This window comes from Mobula birostris, chromosome 22 (assembly GCF_030028105.1).
Source record: "Mobula birostris isolate sMobBir1 chromosome 22, sMobBir1.hap1, whole genome shotgun sequence".
In the NCBI taxonomy this organism is placed as follows: domain Eukaryota; kingdom Metazoa; phylum Chordata; class Chondrichthyes; order Myliobatiformes; family Myliobatidae; genus Mobula; species Mobula birostris.
Window position 1 is genome coordinate 51,665,393 of NC_092391.1, and position 24,598 is coordinate 51,689,990.

The following is a 24,598-nucleotide window of genomic DNA, read 5'->3' on the forward strand; positions in this document are numbered from 1 at the left end:
CCTTAAGCCCATCAGAACGAGCCTTTGGATATGGGACATTCTGATTTTGTGCTGTTTAATGATATGGGACATAAGTTTTTTTTCAATTATTAAATTGGAATTTTTACCTCCTTTCCTTCTTGTCAGTTGGTTTATTGATATTTCTAAATATATTTGATAAAATTCCATCAGTCCAGTCACGAGTCACAGGATCCAAGATTCCATAGAGCTCGATCACACTGACAGCCTTTGCATTCAGTGTGTACAGTTTTGTCACCAGTGACATTCTACAAGATAAAGGAAAAACCAAGAGACATTGTTTCCAAACCAGGTTATGGAATGTTTTCCCTATCTGTATTACACAAAGGCATTAGCACATCTGACTGTGAAGGTTTCAGACTTCTAAATACAGAACAGCCAGTGTTAGATCTCACCTGGTTTGAGCCTTGCAAAGTGTATTAATGACCACAGTCTTTCCACCTCCAGTGGGTCCAACCACCATGGTGGTGTGTCGAGTCATGATTGTTTCGTACATCTGCACCACTTTATCCACCTGTAGAAGAGCAGATTCTCACCTATTTACACCAGATACATTTGGATTTTCAGCAAATACGGAAGAACATATTATCTCAATGCTAGAACAAAAGCCAAAGATGCTCCAAACTGGTGTTCTAGGTAGGACCCACACCAGGGCTGTGGGGTTATGTGTTAAGTTTGCAAGGTGTGATGGATCTGGTATTTAGGCACCGCATGGTATTTCTGTGAGAAAACACTTCATGAATCATCAGAATAGAATTGCCACCACTTTAAAAGGTAGAAGAAGAACTCTCTCTGCCCTGTGATATTTAACAGCTGTAGATTATTTCAACTGCAGTCCACTTCATGCAATCCATTTCTGCATGTGGTCACAGAAGCACTGAATCAGTTCATCAACTCAATCTACGAAATGGTAGAGTCATTCGAGAGTGTCTTGGATAGGCACATGAGTGGAGGGATTAGATGTTATGTAGGCAGAATGGAGTAAGGGGGTTGATTTAGTAAGGCACTTAATTACTAGTTTAATTAGGTCAACACAGCATTGGCCTGTTCCCTGTTCTCTGTTCTATGTTTTGGAGAATCAGATGAGGGATAAATGTTTGCTCAGGTACTGAAGGATTCCTCGGACTTCTCTCGATAGAGATAAGGAACTCTCCTAACTATATATTGACAATTCCTACAAAATACAATCCATGAATTAGTTGATGCCTAATCAAGAAGAAAGCCTTCTTTGACTGTGTCCTTAGTTAGCATCTTTCCTACATTCCGCTTAGCCAATTCCTACAATGGAAATCATAAACATGTTCAACAAATCAAAAGAGATATTAAATGTCAGTCAGAATACATTATGCTATTCTGCAGTTTGGTTAGAAAGGTTCAAATCATACTCTGTTATGTTAGAAATGTCTCAATATGATGCCAGGAGAAGGAAGAAACAACCAATGAATTAAAAAGCTTGCTGTTTTGAGATCATTGCTTAATTTTAATGTAATTGCAAATGAAACATAAAAAGTAGAAGGGAACTACATCTGGGCGTACCTGAACTGGCAATAAAATATAATGGTTCTCTGCAAGCACCTGTTCCACCGCATCGTTGAAGTCAGGGTAGCGGACACGAGGACATTCCAGCCCTGGAAACAGGTCAGAGATCAGGCCCAGGAAGAGGGGAACATCCTCAAAGACGAATTTTGGGAGATTCATGTCTCTCAGTGCCCTCATCAGCACCACATCCTAGTAGATCAAATCAAGTGACATAGTCAGGTTGCCTTGACATAATTTCAAGCATGGTTAACACTAATCATGCAACTGTATGTTGTATGTCACTGAATATATCTGCAAAAAAATTAATCTCCCACAAATTTAATGTTTATTTATAGTAAGTTATATACATACTAAGTCAAATCCAAATCCTTCTCCCTTACTCCCTTAATTCAAAAAGCTTGGAGCTGTGATGAGGATAATTGGTCGTGGATTAGCAGCAACTATGACAGTGGGCAGCTCATTCAAATCCACCAGAAACTGCCTAGTTAGTAATGTGAAGTAAAGGCACAGACTTCCATTTGTACCCTGCCTTCCACCAAATACACTGATCCCTAAGTCAGAGGGTATAGAGAAGATCACCAAGGCACTGCCTGGAATGGAGTAGTTCAGTTATGAGGAGAGACTGGAGAAGCAGGGTCTGTTCTACCTGAAGCAGGGAGGTTAAGAGGTGATATGATTGAGTATATAAAATTATACTGAACATAGATGGACTGTAGGAAACTTTTCCCCATATCAGAGGTACATAAAACTGCCGGACGTAAATTTAGGGGAAGGATGGAAGAAATTCAGATTGACCCAGAAACTAGTGAGTAGCAGAAATGTATTGCCTAAGGGGACGGTTGAAGCTGGGTCACTGGCAATGTCGAGGTGAACACTTGAATCACTTAGGCACGGAGGGCTGTGGGCCAAGTGCCAGGGGAGGAGGTTAACATGGAAGGTGTTCACTGATTGGCTGTGGAGTAAGTGCTGGATGATAAGGTCAGTATGAAAGGCGCTCACTGATTGGCTGTAGACCAGATGCTAGGTGTGGAGGCTAATATGACAGGTGTTCACTGATTGGCTGTGGATCAATTGTTGGGTAAGGAGGTCAATCTGAAAGGTGCCCACTGATTGCCATGGATGTGTGGGGCAGAATAGCCTCTTTCCATGCTGAATGATTTATGACATTTTTCCTCCTGGCTCACTGTATGTATGGTAAGGGTTAGTGAATTGTGGGGATGCTAGGTTGGTGCTGGAAGCATTGTGGAACTTGTGGGTTGTGCCCAGCACAACCCTCGGGCTGTGTTCAATGTTGTTACAAAACAGTGCATTTCTCTGTATGTTTTGATGTACATGTGACAAATAAAGCTAATCTTTATTCACAGTCTGGACAATAAAACCAATTGCTGTTCCTTATTCCAACTGCTTAATGAGTTAATTCAGATCAATTTCATTAATTTCTTTTGCAAAAATATAACACTTGAGATCTCAAGGAGGAGTAGAGTGATATAGTGGTTAAATCTAGAGAGGCATTGGAATCCCAGTAGCTGGAAAATTTAAATCAGTAATTAATCTGGAAAAGACCATAAGACTTAGGAGCAGAATTAGGCCATTCAGCCCATTGAGTCTGCTGTGCCAATCCATCATGGCTAATTTATTATCCCTCTCAACCCCATTTTTCCTGCCTTCTCACTTTAACCTTTGATGCCCTAACTAATCAGGAACCTATCAACCGCCCTTTTAAATACACCCAATGACTTGGACTCCACAACTGTCTGTGGCAAAGAATTCCACAGATTCACTATCCTTTGGCTAAAGAAATTCCTCCTCATCTCTGTTGTAAATGGAGGTCCCTCTATTCTGAAGCTGCGTCCTCTGGTCCTAAACTCACCCACCATAAGAAACATCCTCTCCACATCCAGTCTATCTAGGCCTTTCAATATTTGATAAGTTTCAATGAGATACCCCCCCCCATTCTTCTGAACTCCAGCGAGTAGAGGCCCAGAGCCATCAAACGATCCTCATATACAAACCCTTTAATTCCTAGAATTACTCCTGGAACCTTCTCTGGACTCTCTCCAATGCCTGCAGATCTTTTCTTAGATAAGGGGCCAAAACTGCTCCAAGTGCAGTCTGACCACTGCTTTCTAAAGCCTCAGCATTACATCCTTGCTTTTATATGCTAGTCCTCTTAAAATGAATGGTAACATTGCATTTGCCTTCATTACCACCAACTCAACCTGCAAGTTAACCTTAATGAGGATACCCAAGTACTTTTGCATCACTGAGTTTTGAATTTTCTCCCCATTTAGAAAATAGTCTACACTTTTATTTCTTCTACCAAAGTGCATTATCATACACTTACTTACTTTTTTTCTTTTAATTCTTTTTTATTAATTATTATTGAAAATCAACAACAGAAAAATACATCAAAATAATCAAGACAACGGATCCATACGTAGAATGAGAGTTAAACTATCAACCAAACTGAACAGTATATCAATAATAATAAAAAAAACAAAATGTTAAAGCTTTTTTTATGGAAAAAAGAAAGAAAGAAAAAAGAACCCCTACTAACTAAAACAAAAAAAACCCTAATAACAAAAAAACGGGGAAAAAAACCTATTTGGAGCACAAACCCAGAGCTATACACCATACAAGCTTCCATAAGAAAAGACATCAATCCGCCAACCAAATCCATTTACCCAAGCGTCAGAAAAGGACTATCTTTATTAACTCAAATCAAATGATAATAATGGGCAAAAGAACTGCACCTTTTCTCGAAGTCAAATTGTGATAGATGCAAAACTGAGACAGCTACATTGACACATATGTTTTGGTCGTGTTCTGTATTGAAGCAATTTTGGAAATCTACTTTTTCTACAATTTCTAAAGCTTTAAAAATCAATTTACAACCTAATAAATTGACAGTCTTGTTTGGTATAATTCCTCAATATATTCACGGTATTTCTATATCAGACCAATACGTAATTGCATTTGTCACATTATTGGCTAGAAGGGCTATTTTATTAAAATGGAAAGATGTCTCTGTTCCCACTTTGATACAATGGTTCTCTCAGGTGATGTTATGTCTTAGTTTGGAAAAAATTAGAAGTTGAACTTTTGATCCTAGATTTGACTACCATACACTTACTTACATTTGTAATATTCCAGTCCTCCAGAACCATTCCAAAATCCAGTGATTCTTGAAAGATCATAATTAATGCCTCCACAATCTCTTCTGCTACTGCTTTCAAAACCATAGGGTGTAGTTCATCTGGTGCAGGTGACATATTTACTTTCAGACCTTTCAGCTTCTAAACATCTTCTCCGTAGTAATTGCAAATACACTCACTTCTACCTCCTGATACTCTAAAATTTCTGGCATACTGCGAGTGTATTCCACTGGGAAGAATGATGTAAAATACAGACAGTGGTGTTAGAAAGTTTGTGAACCTTGTAGAATTTTCTTTTTTGTTTTGCATAAATATGACCTAAAATGTAAAGAAATCTTCACATGTCCTATAACTAGATAAAGAGAACCCAATTAAATAAATAACACCCAAAAAAACATTACATGTGTTTACTTATTGAGAAAAAAATATCCAATATTTCATGAACTTTTTAAAAGAAGTATGTGAACCTTTGTGGTAATGCCTCCTATTTGGAATCAGGTGCTCCTATCAATAATATGAGATTGGAGGTGTGGGTCGTAGAGGTACCCTGCCCTATAAAAAAGATACACAAACGCAAGTTTCTGACAGAGCCTGCTCTTCTCAATAAAGATCTGTTTATCTGCACCACGCCATGATCAAAGCAACTTTTAGAGGACCCTAGAAGAAAAATTGCAGAGATGCATGAAGCTGGAAAAGGCTACAAAAGCATTTCTAAAGACCTGAGTACTCATCAGTCCACAGTAAGCTAAATTGTTTACAAATGGAAACAATTCAATATTGTTGCTTAGGAGTAGACCTCCTGCAAAGATCCACCAAGAACACAATGTGCAATGCTGAAACAAGTGAAAAAGAACCCAAGGGCATCTGCAAAAGACCTGCAGAAATCTCTAGAACTTGCTAAAGTCTCTGTTCATGTGTCCACTATAATAAAAACACTGAACAAGAATGGTGTTCATGGAAAGACACCAAGGAGGAAACCACTGCTCTCTTAAAAAACACATTGCTGCATGTCTCAAGTTTGCAAAAGACCACCTAGGACAATGTTCTGTGCTCAGATGAGATGAAAATTGAACTTCTTGGCAGAAATACACACTGCTATGTTGGGAGGGAAAAGGGCACTGCACACCAACGCCAAAACCTCATCCCAACTGTGAAATATGGTGGAAGGAGCGTCATGGTTTGGGGCTGCTTTGTTCCCTCAGGCCTGGACAGCTTACAATTGTTGAGGGAACAATGAATTCAAAATCGTATCAAGATATTTTACAGGAGAATGCCAGGGTAGCAGTCCATCACCTGAAGCTTAACAGAAGTTGGACAATGCAACAAAACAATGATCAGAAAGACAAGAGTAAATCAACAACAAAATGGTTTAAGAAGAAAATTCATGTTTCAGAATGGCTGAGTCAAAGTCCTGACCTTAGTCCTACAGAAATGTTGTGGAAGGATCTAAATCAAGCAGTTCATACAAGAATGCCCACTAACATCCTAGAGTTGAAACAGTTTTCTAAGGAGAAATTGCCTAAAGGTCCTCCAAGACAATGTTCAGGACTGATCAACAGTTACCGGAAACGTCTGGTTGAAATTATTTCTATACAAGGGGATCACACCAGTTACTGAAAACAAAGGTTCACGTACTTTTTCCAACAAATACATGTAATATTGGATCATTTTTCTCAATAAACAAATTAACAAGTATGTTTTGTGTTAGTTCTTTAATTGGGTTCTCTTTAGCTAGCTTTAGGACACATGAAAATCTGATCATACTTTAGGTCATATTAATGCAAAAATGGAGAAACTCCTACAGGGTTCACAAACTTTCTAGCACCATTGTATTAAGTTTATCCACCATTTTTTTGTCCTCCATTACTACCTCTCTACAGTCATTTTCAAGCTGTCTGAAATCCACTCTCAACTCTCCTTATATATGAAACTGGAAAAAACTTTTGGAATTCTTTTTTATATTATTGCCTAGCTGACCTTCATATTTTATCTTTTTCCTCCTTATTGCTTTTTAGTTGCATCCTGTTGGATTTTAAAAGCTTCTCAATCCTCTAATTTTCCACTAACTGATTTTTCTCAATACCCCAGTGATTTATGATTCCTTCAGGGAACAGGGTTAGCAATTCTTAATTGATTTCTATGTCATCCCACATCCATGGCATTTTATGAACTCCTAACTGCCCTCAGAGATGACTGAGCACATTACTCAACACAGGGGTAACTTGGGGTGGCAATGAATACCCAGATTCCATGATTAAGTGAAAAAAGTAACTCCCTTGGTAATTTCATGGATGGAATACTGAAAAATCAGTGCTCACAAATGCAGCTACTTCTAGGAAGTGTCACCTAATATCCAACCAAGCAAACAATTATCTATGTAAACCCAGCTTTACCTCACTGATATCAGGAGACCCTCTCTTCAGTTCTCCTGCCATAACAAGTACAGACTTAAGAGCTCGAAGCCCAAAGTCATAGTGATGTTGCTTTGAAAGCTGCTCCTTGCCCAGCTTGTAAAGTACTGTCATCTTCTTTGCAAGGATCTGTATTTCAATGAAGGAAAACATTAAAATAAACTGAGTGTAAATTACTTTAACATAAAAGCATTGAAGTTAACAGAGTAATTTCAAACTAGAGGGCAGAGAGTTAAAATTACTGGTGGAAGGATTAGAGGGAGATGAGGAAAATGCTTCAGGTGTGGAGTTGGCAGAAACATCGTCAGAGCTCTGGATGTGCTAAGCTGTAACCTGCTGGGATCGATGCTGGAAGGAAGGATTTCAGTTGGTGTAGACAACGGGAATGGATGATCTCGTTCCATGACTTTCTGAAATAACTTAATTATAAACAAAGTGAACTTCACGTTAGAAATTCAGTGAGTTTGCAATCTTACCTTTGCCATCAGAAATCCTTCTGAGAAAAGCATAATTTCACAGATTTGTTGAAGGTCTGGGACAATGACAACCACAGGCCTGAAGAGAGCTTTCACTGATTCCGGCAGCTCTGTCCGCCCAGCATACCCGGGATTCATTGTGATGAAAATACCAATCCGACTATCCAGAGAAATCTCCTGCCCTTCAAACTGCGGAAGGAGTGTCAAAGTGAGTGCAAGGAAACTCAGCAAGATTACCAGCATTTCCCTCAGAACAGATGATGACATCATATGTGCACGAGTAAAACAACTGGTGTCCATGAGGATAGTCTGTAAGTCTATATCCATAAACATCAAAATTAGGCTAAAGAATTAATAACCACCTCTGTGTATCTTCCATAACTAATTACATCATGTGGTAGGCCAACGAAGATGAAAACCAGTCTGCTGTCAGATATGCTGAAGAGCAGGATACACTATAGACCACGAGTGACAGATCACCGCAGAGAAAGAAAGATAAGCACAAGAGGGAAACATGAGAGAGCGAGAGGGTGAGAGAGCAAGTGTGAGCAGAAGAGTGGGAGAGTGCAAGAGCAAGAGATTGAGATATAGACAGAGAGAGATTGAGAGATATAGAGACTGAGACAGAAAGAGTTAGAGTCAGTTGGAGTTGGATAAAGACAGAAATCAAGATATATGAGAGAGAGGAGAGAGAAGGGGGAGAGGGGAGGGGGGAGAGGGGAGAGGGGGAGAGGGGGAGAGGGGAGAGAGGGGAGAGAGGGAAGAGGGGAGAGAAGGGAGAAGGGGGAGAGAAGGGAGAAGGAGGAGAGAAGGGAGAAGGGGGAGGGAGTGAGAGAGGGAGCGAGAGAGAGAGATATCACTGGAAAAATTCAGCAGATCAACAATTCCAGTGGAGACAAAAATTTCAAATTGACACACTGGGTCAACACTTGTATCAGGCTTGTATGTGATAGATGGAGCCAGATGGAAAGGGGATGATAGGCAGATGGAATGATCTCCCAGGGTTAGGTAACCCACACTCACCTATCCACCTTGCTCTCCTCTTTTCCTTCTGTTCACCCCTCCTAACCCTCCCCACATCTGGAACAATGAGAGGGTCAGATATGAATCATATACAGTACTGGGTAAAAGTCTTAGGCACATATATTAGCTAGGGTGCCTAAGGACTTTTGCACAGTACTGTCTTTGTCAACGTGGAGAGGAAAGCGTGTTTGTAAATCTGGCAGGAGCATAGGATATTTGGAATGGTGGTGGTGGAGTGCCGCAGAAAGGGTGGGAGTTGTGTGGGTGCAGACACTTCCAGCCCTGAGACACCAGGCAACGTCATTTGATTTAAACAATTGGTTTATTGATCATTACAGAATGTCTCTCTGGTGCTTCCCGCTCCCTCACCTCTCCCTTCCCCTTTTCCCAACCATGATTCCCCTCTCTCTGCCCATCTTCCCACTCTCAGTCCACAATACAGACCCATATCAGAACCAGGTTTATCATCACTCACATATGTCATGAAATTTGTTTTTACGGCAGCAGTATTGTGCAATACATAAAATTACGACAGTACTGTGCAAAAGTCTTAGCTCTCTAGCTATAGATATCTATACCTACGATTTTTGCACTGTTCTGTACTTTCTTCTGGTAATGGTGTAAGTAATCCTCCAGAACAAGGAAACAAACATAAAGAACAAAGGCTTGCAGGTGGTAGAAATGTAAAACAGAGAATAGCACAAAGTCTCACCAGGTCAGGCAGCGCCTAAGATTGCAGATGGTTGCACAGTTCCTTACCTGAAACCTGGTTAGGTGCCGTATGAGTGCATTGCGAATAGTCTGGATTTGTGAGGACACAACTGACAGCACCGCAGCCTCGATTCGGTTAAATTCATCAAAGCATCCCCAGGCACCACACTGAGCCAGTCCCGACAGGATGTTCCCCATCGCCTGGTGAAAAAGAGCCACAGGTTCACATGATCGTTCACTTGGAAAGATCAGAATTTATTGTCCTTCTCCAATTACTCTAAGGAGCTGATAAATACACTCGAGGGGTCTCCAGCCTATTCTACAGGGCAGTAAAGGGTGAACCACTTGGTCTAAGGCTGGAGTGACAGAGGCCCAGAGTAGGTAAGGATGTCAATTTCCTCCCTTTTACCTTCATCCAGTAAGACTTGCTGGAACAAAGTATGACAATAATATTGTCATTAGCTTCATATTAAATAACAACTGTAAAAACTCACATTGAGAGTAGATCACTGGTTCAAAGTACAATTCCAGGGAGAGGGATTGTACAGAACATTAAGCACGGTATTAAATAATGCTTTATTATCAGGTGTACAATTCACCCAAATCAAACCTGAAATCTCTCTCAGTGGGCAGATGACAGTGTTTATTGTGTATAATTCAAATGTCTCTGGCTTCATTTGACTGTCTCAATGTTCACAGAATTCACTTAGAGCACTTCAGAGGGCAGCAGACAGAATGTGCTCAGCCTTCAACTCTAATTGCTCCCTGTGTCTGAATCTAAGACCATAAGACCAAATGACATAAAGGCAGAATTAGGCCATTTGGCCCATTGGGTCTGTTCCACCATTTCATCATGGCTAATGTATTTTTCGTCTCAGCCCCAATCTCCTGCCTTCTCCCCGTATCCCTTCATGTCCTGACCAAACAAGAATCTATCAACCTCTGCTTTAGATATACATTCAGATTTGGCCCCCACTTCTGCCTGTGGCAACGAATTCCACAGATTCATCACTCTCCAGATAAAGAAATTCTTCCTTATCTACGTTCTGAAAGTATGTTCCTCTATTCTGAGGCTGTGTCCTCTGGTCTTAGGCTCTCCCACCATAGCAAACATTGTCTCCACAGCCACTCTATCAAGGCCTTTCACCACTCGATATGTTTCAATGAGGTCACCCCTCATTCTTCTGAATTCTAGTGAATACAGGCCCAGAGCCATCAAATGCTCTTCACATGACAAACCACTCAAAACAGGTATCATTTCTGTGAACCTCCTTTGAACCCTCTTCAGTTTAATCACATCCTTTACAAGGGGTCCAAAACTGCTCTCAATACTCCAAGTGAGGCCTCATCAGTGCTTTATAAAGTCTCAACATTACATTTTTGCTTGTATACTCCAGCCCTCTTGAAATGAATGCTAACATTCCATTTGCCTTCCGCACCAAAGACTCAATCTGCAAATTAGCCTTTAGGGAATCCTGCACAAGGTCTCCCAAGTCCCTTTGCACCTCAGTTTTTTGTATTTCCTCCCCATCTAGAAAATAGTCAATCCTTTCATGTCTTCTACCAAAGTGCATGATCATACACTTTCCAACACTGTATTCCATCTGCCATTCCTTTGCCCATTCTCCTAACCTAAGTCCTTCTTTAGCCTCTCTACTTCTTCAAAACTACCTGGCCCTCCACCTATCTTCATATCGTCTGCAAACTTTGCAACAAAGCCATCAATTCCATCATCCAAATCATTGACATATAACGTAAGAAGAATCAGTCCCAACACAGACCCCTGTGGAACACCACTAGTCACCAGCAGTGCCCTTTATTACTGCACTTCGCCTCCTGCCAGGCAGCCACTGCTTTATCCATGCCAGAATTTTTCCTGTAAGACTAAGGGCTGTAGTTTGTTAAGCAGCCTCGTTTGTGGCACCTTGTCAAAGGCCTTCTGAAAATCCAAATACACAACAATAACCAAAACACCAGGAATTCTGCAGATGCTGGAAATTCAAGCAACACACATCAAAGTTGCTGGTGAACGCAGCAGGCCAGGCAGCATCTGTAGGAAGAGGTGCAGTCGACGTTTCGGGCCGAGACCCTTCGTCAGGACTAACTGAAGGAAGAGCTAGTAAGAGATTTGAAAGTAAGAGAACTTTCAAATCTCTTACTAGCTCTTCCTTCAGTTACTCCTGACGAAGGGTCTCGGCCCGAAACATCGACTGTACCTCTTCCTAGAGATGCTGTCTGGCCTGCTGCGTTCACCAGCAACTTTGATGTGTGTTGCAACAATAACCGATTCTCTTTTGTCTATTCTGCTTAATACCTTCTCTCAGGAGCGGCAACTCAGTGCACCTAGTACAGATGTGTTTATCTGGGATACCTTCAGTCTCTCAGACTTCCCACATGCCACACAGAGTACAAAACACTGCCGCTGGAGCCATTCTCACTAATCTAATGTTCCCTAACAGATAAGAAATGAACAAAGACGGACAAAGCGAGAGTACTTCACCCAAACCTGATCTTGCCTTAGCCTCATGAACCAAAGCCACTCTAAACACTGACACACTAAAAAAGAATGGCTGCTCAAAGAATGGCCGCTCTGCTTGCACTTGAATTATTCTCATTTGTCCTTTCTAATGAATCCCTCTTGCTGATTGGACACTCAACGCAGAGAAACTGGGGCGAAATTGCCTTTGAAATCTCAATCACCCTGCTGATTAAAATGTAGCTCTTTTTACGTAGCCCTGATGTGGATTGTCCAGCTCCCAGTTGGCAACATTTCCCAGTGTCTCACCTGATAGTTCTCCTTTCCAGATTCCCTGAAACAGACCCACGCATAATGAAGTACTGTGTTTACTGTGCTTGGTTCTCAGTTAGGAGAACACAGATAAGAAAAGACAGAAGGTCCTGAAAAGAAAATATAGGGAGTTAGGTAGAAAGCAGAAAAGCAAGACCTCCAAGGTAGTAATATCTGGTTTTCTGCCTATGCCACATGCCAGTGAGGCTAAGAATAGGATGATTTAGCAGATAAAAGTGTGGCTGAAGAATTGGTGCAGGGGGCAGGGGTTCAGATTTCTGGATCATTGGGATCTCTCCTTGGGAAGATATAACCTATACTAAAAGGACAGGTTATTTCTGAATTGGAAGGGATCCAATATCCTTGGGAGTAGGAATGAGAAAGCTGTTGGGGAAGGAGGTGTTTACACTAATTTAGTAGGGAAATGAGAACTGGAGTGATTGGGTTGAGGATGGGGCAGCTGGTACACAAGTTGATGCAGTGAGTAGTGCAACCGTGAGTAAAGATAGGTAGATGATAGGGCAAAATTGTTGGACTATGGGACACTGTGGGATAAAGAAATGGCGAACGAACTACACAAGTATTTGCATCTGTTTTCATTGTGGAATACACTACAGGAATGCCCGAAATGCAACAGTATTAGGGGCAGAAATGAGTGTTATTGCTATTACTAAGGAGAATGTGCTTGGGAAGGTGATAAGTCACCTAGAGCAGACGGGCTACACCCCAGGGTTCTGAAAAAGGTTGCTGGAGTGATTATGGAGGCATTAGTAATGATCTTTCAAGAATCACTAGATTTTGGCATGGTTCCAGAGGAACAGGTAATTGCAAATGTTACTCCTCTCTTCAAGAAGGAAGGGAGGCAAAAGAAAGGAAATTATAGGCCAGTTAGCCTGACCTCAGTGGTTAAAAAATGTTGGAGTCACTTATTTGGGGTACTTGGATGCACATGACAAAAGAGGCGAAAGTCAGCATGGATTCCTTGAAGGGAAATCTCGCCTGACAAATCTGTTGGAATTCTTTGAGGAAATAACAGGTAGGATAAAGTCCTGTTTCATGTGATCACAACACCATTAGTTTCAAAATAAATATAGAAAAAGATAAGTCAGTTCCGCAGATTGAGATTCTAAACTGGAGAAAGGCCAATTTTGATGGTATCAGAAATGATCTGGCAAGTGTGGATTAGGACAGGCTGTTTTTTGGCAAATGTGCACTTGGTAAGTGGGAGAACTTCAACAGTGAAATTTTGAGAGTACAAAGCTTGTATATGCCTGTAAGAATAAAAAGTAAAGATAACAGGTTTAAGGAACCTAGGTTTTCAAGAGATATGGTTAAGAAAAACAAATGAGGTGCTTATGGAGTATAAGAAATAAAAGAGAACACAAAAGAGATAAATCAGGAGGGCTAAAAGAAGACATAATGTTGCTCTAGCAGACAAGATGAAGGAGAATCCTAAGAGCTTCTGCAGATGTGTTAAGAGCAAAAGGATTACAAGGGACAAAGTTAGTCCTCTGGAAGATCAGAATGGCAATCTATGCATGGAGCCAGAAGAGATTGGGGAGATTTTAAATGGATTTTTTGCATTTTTATTTACTCGGGAGAGAGACACAGAGACTATAGAAGTGAGGCAAAGCAGCAGCGAGGTCATGGACTCTACACAGATTACAGAAAAGGAGGTATTTGCTGTCTTGAGGCAAATTAGGATGGATTAATCTCCAGATCCTGACAAGGCACTTCCTCGATCTCTGTGGGAGGCAAGTGCAGAAATTGCACAGACCCTAGAAGAGATTTTAAATCATCCTTAGCAATCGGTGAGGTACTGGAGGATTAGAGGATAGCTAATGTTGTGATGGCACAGGTACAGTTGCAAAGACAGCTTTTGGCACATTGGCTTTCATAAATCAAAGTACTGAGTTCAGGGAATGGGACGTTATGTTGAAGTTGAGGCCTAATTTGGAGTATTGTCTGCAGTTTTGGTCACCTACCTACAGGAAAGATGTAAATAAGTTTGAATGGGTGCAGGGAAAAGTTAAAAGGATGTTGCCGGGACTGGAAGACCTGAGTTATAAGGAAAGATTAAATAGTTTAGAAATTTATTCCCTATAACGTAGAAGATTGAGGGGAGATTTGATAGAGGTGTACAAAAATTATGAGGAGTATAGATAGGGTAAGTGAAAGCAGCTTTTTCCACTGAGCTTGGGTGGAACTACATCTAGAGACAGAATAGAGGGATGTTCCTTTAGAATGGAGATGAGGAGCAATTTTTTTAAGCAGAGTGGTGAATCTGTGGATTTCTCTGCCACAGGCAGCAGTGGAGGCCAAGTCTTAGTGTATACTTAAGGCAGAGGTTGATATATTTGTGATTGGTTAGGGCATTAAGGGATAGAGGGAGAAGGCAGGAGACTGAGAGGAAACTTGGATGAAATGGCAGAGCAGACTCGATAGGCTAACTGGCCTAATTCTGCTCCTATATCTTATAGTCTTATCATAGCTTAAGGGTGAAAGGTGAAATGTTTAAAGGAAACATGGGGGAAACTCCTTCACTCAAGACAGCCGTGAGAGCGTGGAATGAGCTGCCAGCGCGAGTGATGCATGCCAGCTCATTTTCAACTTTTAAGAGAAGTTTAGATACATGGATGGCCGGATTATGGAGGGTTATAGCCTGGGTGCAGGCCGATGGGACCAAGCAGTTTAACTGGTTGGGCACGGACTAGATGGGCCGAAGGGCCTGTTTCTGTGCTGTACTTTTCTATAATTCTATAGACAAAGGAGAACCATTGGGTGCTATTTACTTTGATTTTCAAAAGGCCTTTGACAAGGCACCATACATGAGGCTGTTTAACAAGATGAGAGTACATGGTATTACAGGAAAGATACTAGCACAGATAGAAGATTGGCTGACTGACTGGAGGCAAAGAGTGGGAATAAAGGGGACCTTTTTTTTGGTTGGCTGCCAGTTACTAGTAGTGTTCCGCAGGGACCTGCGTTGGGACCGCTTCTTTTTACGCTGTATTTCAACGATTTAGATGATGGAACTGATGGCTTTGTGGCCAGATTTGTGGACGATACAAACATAGCTGGAGGGGCAGATAGTGCTGAGGAAGCAGCGTGACTGTAGAAGAAGTTAGACAAATTGGGAGAATGGGCAAAGAAGTGGCAGATGGAATATAGCGCAGGGAAGTGTATGGTCATGCATTTTGGTAGAAGGAATAAAGGTGTGGACTACACTAAGCGGGGAGAAATGTCAAATATCAGAGTTGCAATGGGACTTGGGAGTCTGTGTAGGATTCCCTAAAGGTTAACTTACAGGTCGAGTTGGTGGTAAGGAAGGCAAATGCAATGTTAACATTCATTTCAAGAGAACTTAAATACATGAAGAAGGGTGGTGCTGAGGCTTCATAAGACATTGGGCAGACCGCACGGAGTATTGTGATCCTTTCTGGGTCCCTTATCTAAGAAAAGGTCTGCTGGACTGGAGAGGGTACAGAGGAGGTTCACGGGAATGATCCCAGTTAACATATGAGGATCATTTAAGGGCTCTGGACCTGTACTAGCTGGAGTTTAGAAGAATGAGGGGGGGGATCTCATTGAAACTTATCAAATACTGAAAGGCCTGGATAGACTGGATGCAGAAAGGATGTTTTCTGTAGTGGGGAAGTCTATGACCAGAGGGCACTGCCTCAGAATAGAGGTACATCCAGTTAGAACAGAAATAAGGAGGAATTTCTTTAGCCAGAGAGTGGTGAATTTGTATAATTCTTTATCACAGACAGCTAAGCAGGCCAAGTTATTGAAAATATTTAGGGTGGAGGTTGATATGTTCTTGATTAATCAGGGCATCAAAGGTTGTGAGAAGAAGGCAGGAAAATGGGGTTGTGAAGGACAATAAATCAGCCATGATACAATGGTGGAGCAGACTTGATGGGCCAGATGGCCTGATTCTACTCCTTTGTCTTATGGTCTTAACTCAGAGCTTTGATGACAAGACACCTGCAACTTTACAATGAATGCAGAGTGTTTGCCATTGGCACTGTCACCCAACAAGGAAAAACTCCATTTCAACAATAGTTCTGTAAGAAAGTGTTGGGCTTGCTCTTTGCAGGGATAATGGGCTGCGCTTGGCCATCTAGGTTATACCAACAACCTTGACAATCTAAGGTTTCTAGCCTGCTGCCTCAGCTCAGAGAAATAAGGGAACAGAGAGAAAAATCACTGGAAAGAGAAAAAATGACAACCAAGTTCTACACAAGAATCTGAGAAGACTTAACAGTATTCAGGTATACAATTTAATTACTGAGACAGTTTGACAGGTAAAAAATCTACCAGGGGATGATTCTGTCCTTACTTTGTAATCCATGCCTTCTCCACAATTCGTCACAACACAAAGCAGTCCGAGAGCTTTGGCCAAGTCTTTAGTGGTCTCAGTTTTGCCGGTTCCGGCTGGTCCTGCGGGTGCCCCTCCAAGATACATCGACAAAGCCTGGTTAAAAAAAACAAGGCAGAGTGGCTGTAATGGACAGATTAACTGATAGGACCATGGGTGCCTCAGGAAACAGCTCCATCGTTTTCATTCCTCCGAGACTGTTTTTGGGGTGTAAGGCTCCTCAACTGACATCAACATTAGTACAACATGCAAACATCACTGCAATGAGATTTTCAGGCTCTCTGGTCTGAAAACTGTTTTTATTCATTCACAAACCATCCAGGTTTTGCTGCCCTATTTCCCTGAAACCTGCAATCTATACAGCAACATTCAAACAGAATTCTTTGACATCAGTGACATCAGTGACATCTGTGATCTCCTAACACTGAGGGAAACAGTCACACTGAAAGCTCAATTCCTGATGATCCCTAAGGCTTTGGAAGGAAGTAGCTATGGAGATAGCAAATGCACGGGTTGTAACCTTACAAGGTTCCATTGATTCTAGAAAGGTTTCAAAAGGCTGGCAAAAAGCAAATATAACCCCACAATACAGGTTTGTAGACTGGAAAGTTACATTAAATGAGAAATACTAACACAAAATATTAAATATATTTCTTGAGGTTAAAAGAAACAAGTGGTCCAACCAGGACTATCAAGGCAAGTTAGCATGAGATGAAAGAAAGAGGCTTATGATGCTGCCAAAAAAGGAGTAAACCTAAAGACTAGGAATATCTTACGTTTCAGCAAAGGAGCACTAAGCCTTTGATAAGGATACCAATCAGCTAATAAAACAGACTGTAAAAACATCTATAGATCTGTAAAAAGAATATGTTTATCATGGAATCATAGAATGTGCAGTTTATTGTGTCCACACCAGCTCTCTACCATAACAACTCACTACCTCCACTTCCTCAGCCCTCTGCCTCACCCCAACTGTTCTCTGGTGCCTTGCAAATTCCTCCTCTCCAAATATTTATCCACTGAGGACCACAATGAAGCCTGCCACATCTGTACGGACAGGGATTCCAGATTCCAACTAAAAGACAATGTTCCCTCAAGACACTCTTCATTACCTTCACATCACCTCTGGCCTCGAGTCCTGAACACCCACAACAGGAGCAAATTCCCACTAAGCATTCTCTCCAGGTCTCTCTTCATTTTATAATCTTCTGTCAGATCCCCTCTCAGCCTTCTCTTCTCCATAAACAGATATATTTCTTCAGATTCTAGCATAGAATAAGCAGTGGCTGATTGGCAGGAAGCAAAGAGTGAGAATAAAGCAAGCCTTTTCTGGTTCCACAGGGAACTAGTGGTGTTCCACAGGGATCTGTGTTGGGACTGATTCTTTTTATGTTATATGTAAAAATAATTTGGATGATGAAATTAATGGCTTTGTTGCAAAGTTTGCAGACAATATGAAGATAGATAGAGGGCAGGTAGATTTCAGGAAGTAGAGGGGCTACAGAGGGACTTAGACAGGTTGGGAGAATGGGCAAAGAAGTGGCAGATGGAATATAGTGTTGGGAAGTGTACGGTCATGCACTTTTGGAGAAGAAATGAAAGGGTTGAATATTTTCTAAATGAAGTGAAAATACAAAAATTTGAGGTGCAAAGGGACTTGAGAATCCTTGTGCATAATTCCCCAAAAATTAGTTTACAGGTTGAGTCTGTGGTGAAGAAGGCAAATGAGATGTTAGCATTCATTTAAAGAGGACTAGAATATAAAAGCAAGGATGTAACGTTCAGACTTTATAAAGCTCTGGCGAGGCCTCACTTGGGGTATTGTGAGCAGTTTTGGGCCCCTTATCTTAGAAAGGACGTGCTGAAACTGGAGAGGGTTCATAGGAGGTTAACAAAAATGATTGAATGGCTTGTCACATGAAAAGTGTTTGGTGGCTCTGGGCCTGTATTCACTGGAATTCAGAAGAATGAGGGGTGTCCTCATTGAAACCTATCTAATGGTGAAAGGGCTTAATAGATTGGATGTGGAGAGGATGTTTCCTATGGCGGGAGAGTCTAAGACCAGAGGACACAGCCTCAGATTAGAGGGGTGTCCTTTTAGAACGGAGATGAAGAGAAATTTCTTTAGCCAGAGTGTGGTGAATCTGTGGAATTCTTTGCCACAGGCAGCTGTGGAGTCCAAGTCTTTATCTATGTTTAAGGCAGAAGTTGATAGATTTTTGATAGGTCAGGGCATGAAGGGATACAGGGAGAAGACAGGAGATTGGGGCTGAGAGAAAAATTGAATGAGCCATGTTGAAATGGCAGAACAGACACGATGAGCCAAACGGCCTAATTCTGCTCCTATGGTCTTATGGTCTTATGATCTAAACATTCCAACCCCTGCTGCCACTTGATCCAAGTGACCTGTATTGTTGAGGTTATATTTGCTTTTTGCCAGTCTTTTGGAACCTTCCTGGAATCAATGGAACCTTGTAAGGTTACAACCCGTGCATTTGCTATCTCCATACTCATAGATCTCCTCTGGACCCTCCCTCCTGCCTCTGAAGGAACAGTTGTATAATTTGTAGGGGATGTGGTTGCGATATTCTGAGACATGTTCAGTCGGCTGCAAGAAAAGTGAAAAAGATGGTAACAGAATTTTTCTGCTATAGAGAGACAGAATGAGACACACATATTGATGCAGCTATAAAGAAGGGTAAGACAGCAGCTACATTTCATTAGGAGTTTGAGTAGCTTTGGTTTGTCACCTAAAACACTCAAAAACATCTACAGATATACCATGGAGAGCATTCTGACTGGCTGCATCACCACCTGGGCAACCCACACAAAATGCTGGAGGAACTCAGCAAGCCAGGCAGCACCTGTGGAAAAGAGTATAGTCGACATTTTAGGTCGAAACCCTGTGGCAGGACTGGAGAAAAAAGGTTGAGGAGTAGATTTAAAAGGTGGGGGGAGAGGAGAGAGAAACACAAGGACATAGGTGAAACCTGAAGGGGGAGAGATGAAGTAAAGAGCTGGGAAGTTGATTGGTGAAAGAGACAGAAGACCATGGAAGAGAGAAAAGGGGGAGGTGCACCAGAGGGAGGTGATGGGCAGGCAAGGAGATGAGGTGGAAGAGGGAGAAGGGGACGGGAAATAGTGAAGGAGAGAGGGGGTTGGGAGTCATTACCGGAAGTTTGAGAAATAGATGTTCATGCCATCAGGCTGGAGGCTACCCAAATGGAATATAGTGTGGTGTTCCTCCAACCTAAGTGTGGCCTCATCACAACAGTAGAGGAGACCATAGGTGGACATATCGGAATGGGAATGAGAAGTGGAATTGGAATGGGTGGCCACTGGGAGACCTTGCTTTTTCTGGTGGACAGAGCATGAATGTTCAGTGAAGCGGTTTCCCAATCTACATCCCTCACCGATACACAGGAGGCCTCACCAGGAGCACCGAACACAGTAGATGACCTCCACAGACTTCTAGGTGAAGTGTTACCTAACCTGGAAGGACTGTTTAGGGCCCTGATTGGTAGTGAGGGAGGAGGTGTAGGGGCAGGTGCAGCACTTGTTCCGCTTGACAGGGTGAGTGCCAGGAGGGAGAGATGAGTGGACAAGAGAGTCGCGTAGAGAGCAATTCCCGCGGAAGGCAGAAAGTGGGGGAAGGTGGAAAGATGTGCTTGGTGGTGTGATATTGTTGGAGATGGCAGAAGTCTTGGAGGATTATGTTCTGGATGCGGAGAGTGGTGGGGTGGTAGGTGAGGACAAGAGGAACCCTATCCCTGGTAGGGTGGCGGGAGGATGGAGTAAGACCAGACCTGCGTGAAATGGAAGAGATGTGGTTGAGGGCAGCGTTGATGGAGGAGGAGGGAAAGCCCCTTTCTTTGAAAAAGGAGGACATTTCCTTCATTCTAGAATGAAAAGCCTCATCCTGAGAGATGATGCGGCGGAGACAGAGGAATTGAGAGAAGGGGATTGTGTTTCTATGAGAAACAGGATGGGAAGAGGTATAGTCCAGTTAGCTGTGAGAGTTCGTGGGTTTATAATAGACAACAGTGGATAAGTTGTCTCCAGAGGTAGAGACAATGGGATTGAGAAAGGGGAGGGAGGTGTTGGAAATAGACCAGGTAAATTTGAGGGCAGGTTGGAAGTTGGATGCGAACTTCTGGTAATGCCCTCCACCCCCCTTCTCCTTCACTATTTCCCTCTCTCACCTTATCTCTTCGCCCACCCATCACCTCCCTCTGGTGCTCCTCCCCCCTTTTCTTTCTTCCATGGTCTTCTGTCTCTTTCACCAATCAACTTCCCAGCTCTTTACTTCATCCACCCACCTTCAGGTTTCACCTACCACCTTGTGTTTCTCTCTCCCTTCCCTCTCCCTCCCCCCCTTTAAATCTACTCCTCAGCTTTTTTTTCTCCAGCCCTGCCAAAGAGCTTCGGCCCAAAACATCGAGTGTACTCTTTTCCATAGATGCTGCCTGGCCTGCTGAGCTCCTCCAGCATTTTATGTGTGTTGCTTGGATTTCCAGCATCTGCAGATTTTCTCTGGTTTGTGATTGTATCACCGTCTGGTATGGAGAAGAGGGTTACTGCACAGGATCAAAGTAAGCTGCAGTGCGTTATAAAAATAGTCAGCTCCATCATGGGTACTAGCCTCCATTGTATCCAAGACAGCGTCTATAATTAAGGACTCCCACCACACAGGATATACCCTCTTCTCATTGTTACCGTCAGGAGGAAGGTACAGAAGCCTGAAGACACACACTCAGTGATTCAGGAGCAGCTTCTTCTTCAACACCATCTGATTTCTAAATGGACATTGAACCCATGAACACTGCCTCACTACTTTTTTTTTGATCTTGCACTTACTGTCATTCAGTTCTTTTTCTCTATATTTATCATGTATTGTACTGTACTGCTGCCTCAAAGTTAACAAATTTCACAACATACGCCGGTGATATTGAACCTGATCCTGATTTTGATTAAGGTGTCTGAAGTTAGAGAATTTGATGTTAGGCCTGGAAAGCTACAACATGCCCAGATGGAAAATGAGGTTCTGTAACAGTGCCAGAGGAGAGGGCAGGATGCTGCATTTGGAGTGTCATGTGCAGTTCTGGTCATGACACTATAGAAAGAATGTGATTACACTGGATAAAGTGCAGAGGGATTCACTTGGATGTTATGGGCAGAGACTAGATAGGGTAGGCCGGTTTTCCCTGGAGCGAAGGTGGTTGAGAAGTGACTGAGAGAAGTACATAAAATTAATGGAGACGTAGACAGATTGTCAAAATTTGACAACATAGATTGTCAAAATCTTTTTTTCCCAAATGGTAGAAGTATCAAAAACAAGAGCGCATGGGTTTAAAGTGGAAGCCTTAACTCTACACTCTGTTAAGTCAAGTTTATTATCATTTAACTATATACATGTATATAATGTATACTGTATAAACCTATAATGTATATAGAAGTGTAACGCACTGTAAGGTTTCACTGCTAATGTAATGGCCACTCTGTAATGTTACACTGCTAAGGTAATGGTTCCTAGTAGCAGCAATGTTTGGGTTATGACTAGAGATAACGGGGGCTTTGGAATGTGCGCTATCCAATGAGAGGTTGTTGTTCTTTCTTGTGGGGCTGGGAGCAGGGATTTTGTGGTCTTTTGTCGGCGAGAGATGAAGAGAGAAGAGTTGGTCGACCAGTGGACTGAGAGGACTCATAGCAAGGATCCGACGGTCAGCGACGCGCAGAGGAGGTCGATGGGGAACAAATGGACGAATCCGTGAGCTCCAACGTGCACATTGGACTGTTTCATTAAAATGGGCCCTTTTTCTTTTTATTTTCTTTACTAATCCTATAGTCAGATTAAGATTTATAAAGTTCAATCGTTTAGTTGCATATGGGGTACTGTCTGATATTTTGCGGTTCGGTTTCGTAACCGGGCAACACATCACGCAGCATCCACACAAACAAGATTTCTCAATTTAGCTGCCTCTCTAGCCGAAAAATGTAAGCAGAAAGCTTCTTCCCCTTCTCCTGACGCACGTTCTGAAACCCCACCATGAGCTCCAGTGGGCTCCCTGTCGTACCAAAAGTGCTCTTCAATGTGTCTAGATACTCGGCAAGGTTAGCTAAAGGTTGGCGTGTTTTCACAGCTCTCACCATGTCAGCAGCCTGCCCACTCAAACTCTCACCCAATCTCTGTCGCCTTATGTCATCAGAGCACTGCCACTCATCTAACAACTGAGGGGTCTGCTCTGCCCAAGTCTCAGACTCCTCTTCCCCTTTAGGCATGGGTGTTATTCCAGAGAATAGGCAGAGAAATAGCTGGTGAGATATCTCATTTGTGTGGATGCTGCGTGATGTGTTGCCTGGTTACAAAACCGAACCACAAAATATCAGACAGCACTCCGTATGCAATTAAATGATTGAACTTTATAAATCTTAATCTGACTATAGGGTTAGTAAAGAAAATGAAAAGAAAAAGGGCCCACTTTAATGAAACAGTCTAATGTGCACATTGGAGCTCACGGATTCGTCCATTCGTTCCTCATCAACCTCCGCCGAGTGTCGCTGACTGTCAGACCCTCGCTCCCAGTCCACTCTTTCCGCTGGTCTACCAACTTTTTCCATTCGCGTCCTCTCTCTTCATCTCTCACCAACAAAAGACCACAAAATCCCTGCTCCCAGCCCCACAAGAACAACAACCTCTCAGTGGACAGCGCACATTCCAAAGCCCTCGTTAGCTCTAGTCACAACCCAAACATTGCTGCTACTAGAAACCATTATCTTAGCAGTGAAACATTACAGAGAGGCCATTACATTAGCAGTGAAACCTTACAGCGCGTTACAGAAGCAAGACAACGTTTCTCCGAACCAGGGTGTAAAGCACAGTAGTACATGATAACTTATGAAGATAAGAATAAAATCTACAGATGAATCACACATAAATAACAAACTAAAGTGCATTAATATTAAATATTGTAAGGTACGGAACAGATTAACCAGTGACACTTCAAATACGATGCAGCAGGGAGTTCAGCAGCCTAATGGCTTGGGGCAAGAAACGGTTTCTCACCCTGACTATTCTTGATTTTATCATAGTCTCCTGATCGTACGAAGTCAAAGAGGATGCTGGATGGATGGGTGGGATCCTTAATAATACTAAGGGCCTGGCATACGCAGCGCCCCTGATAAATGTCCCTGATGGATGGTAGGGGGACCCCTATGATCCTCTCAGCTGTTCTCACAGTCCTTTATAGGGACTTCAGGTCTGATGCTTGACTGCTCCCATACCAGATGGAGCTGAAACATGTCAGGATGCTCTCAATTGTGCTATTGTGAGCACAGTTAAGATGGGGGACGGGGGAGCTTGCATGCCTCAATCTTCTTAAGAGATGAAGGCACGGTTGTGCCTTCTTGTTCAGGGAGGTGATATTAAGGGACCAGGTGAGGTCATCCGTGAAGTGAATTCCCAGGAACTTGGTGCGCTTAACTCTCTCTACGGAGGAGCCAGGTATTCGCTGGTGAGCTAGTCTCACCATCTTACCATTATTCCACAGGCCTTGAAGCTTAATATGTTGATGGCTGTCCTTATTAAGTCATTTCAACTCATCCTAGTAGATCAGATTTATTATCACTGATTTTGATAACATGAAATATGTTGTTTCGTAGCAGCAGTACTAAAAATCACTATAAATTACAAAAATAAACAGTGCCAAAGATAGGCAATAACATGGATGGTTCAGAAATCTGATGGCAGAAGGGAAGAATCACAGATATTCCCTCTGTTCTCAGAATCTGAAATCCTACTTGCATCTCCCTCTCTCTCTCTTTCTCTCTCTCTCTGTCAGTTCTGACAGAATAGATATGGGTGAACCTGTTGATGTGGTGCATCTGGACATTCAGGTGCCTTTAATAAGGTGCCACAGTTACCACCCTTTAAAGAGCAACTGGTATATGCCACATTAGAGTGACAGCTGTAAGGATAGGGAACAGAGAGTTTACAAAAGGAAATCTGTCAATAACGCACAATCTTTGTGCCCTTTCGGCAAGCTTCTCAAGCAGAATGTGGACGACCCACAATAGTTAGAGGACGCATTGAACAA

At 42.3% G+C, this 24,598-nt stretch overlaps 1 protein-coding gene across 2 annotated transcripts in view; it reads right to left on the reverse strand.

Moving 5' to 3' along the window:
• Positions 1–24,598, reverse strand: part of dnah10 (dynein axonemal heavy chain 10) — a 283,837-nt gene that overhangs the window by 122,625 nt on the left and 136,614 nt on the right. For both annotated transcript variants that reach the window (XM_072240729.1, XM_072240730.1), the window contains 7 exons: positions 16,467–16,601; positions 9,382–9,534; positions 7,600–7,788; positions 7,106–7,252; positions 1,555–1,746; positions 414–532; positions 108–266 (listed from right to left, as the gene is read on the reverse strand). In XM_072240729.1, the coding sequence (XP_072096830.1) occupies positions 108–266; positions 414–532; positions 1,555–1,746; positions 7,106–7,252; positions 7,600–7,788; positions 9,382–9,534; positions 16,467–16,601 (1,094 nt within the window). The remainder of the gene's footprint in view (positions 1–107; positions 267–413; positions 533–1,554; positions 1,747–7,105; positions 7,253–7,599; positions 7,789–9,381; positions 9,535–16,466; positions 16,602–24,598) is intronic.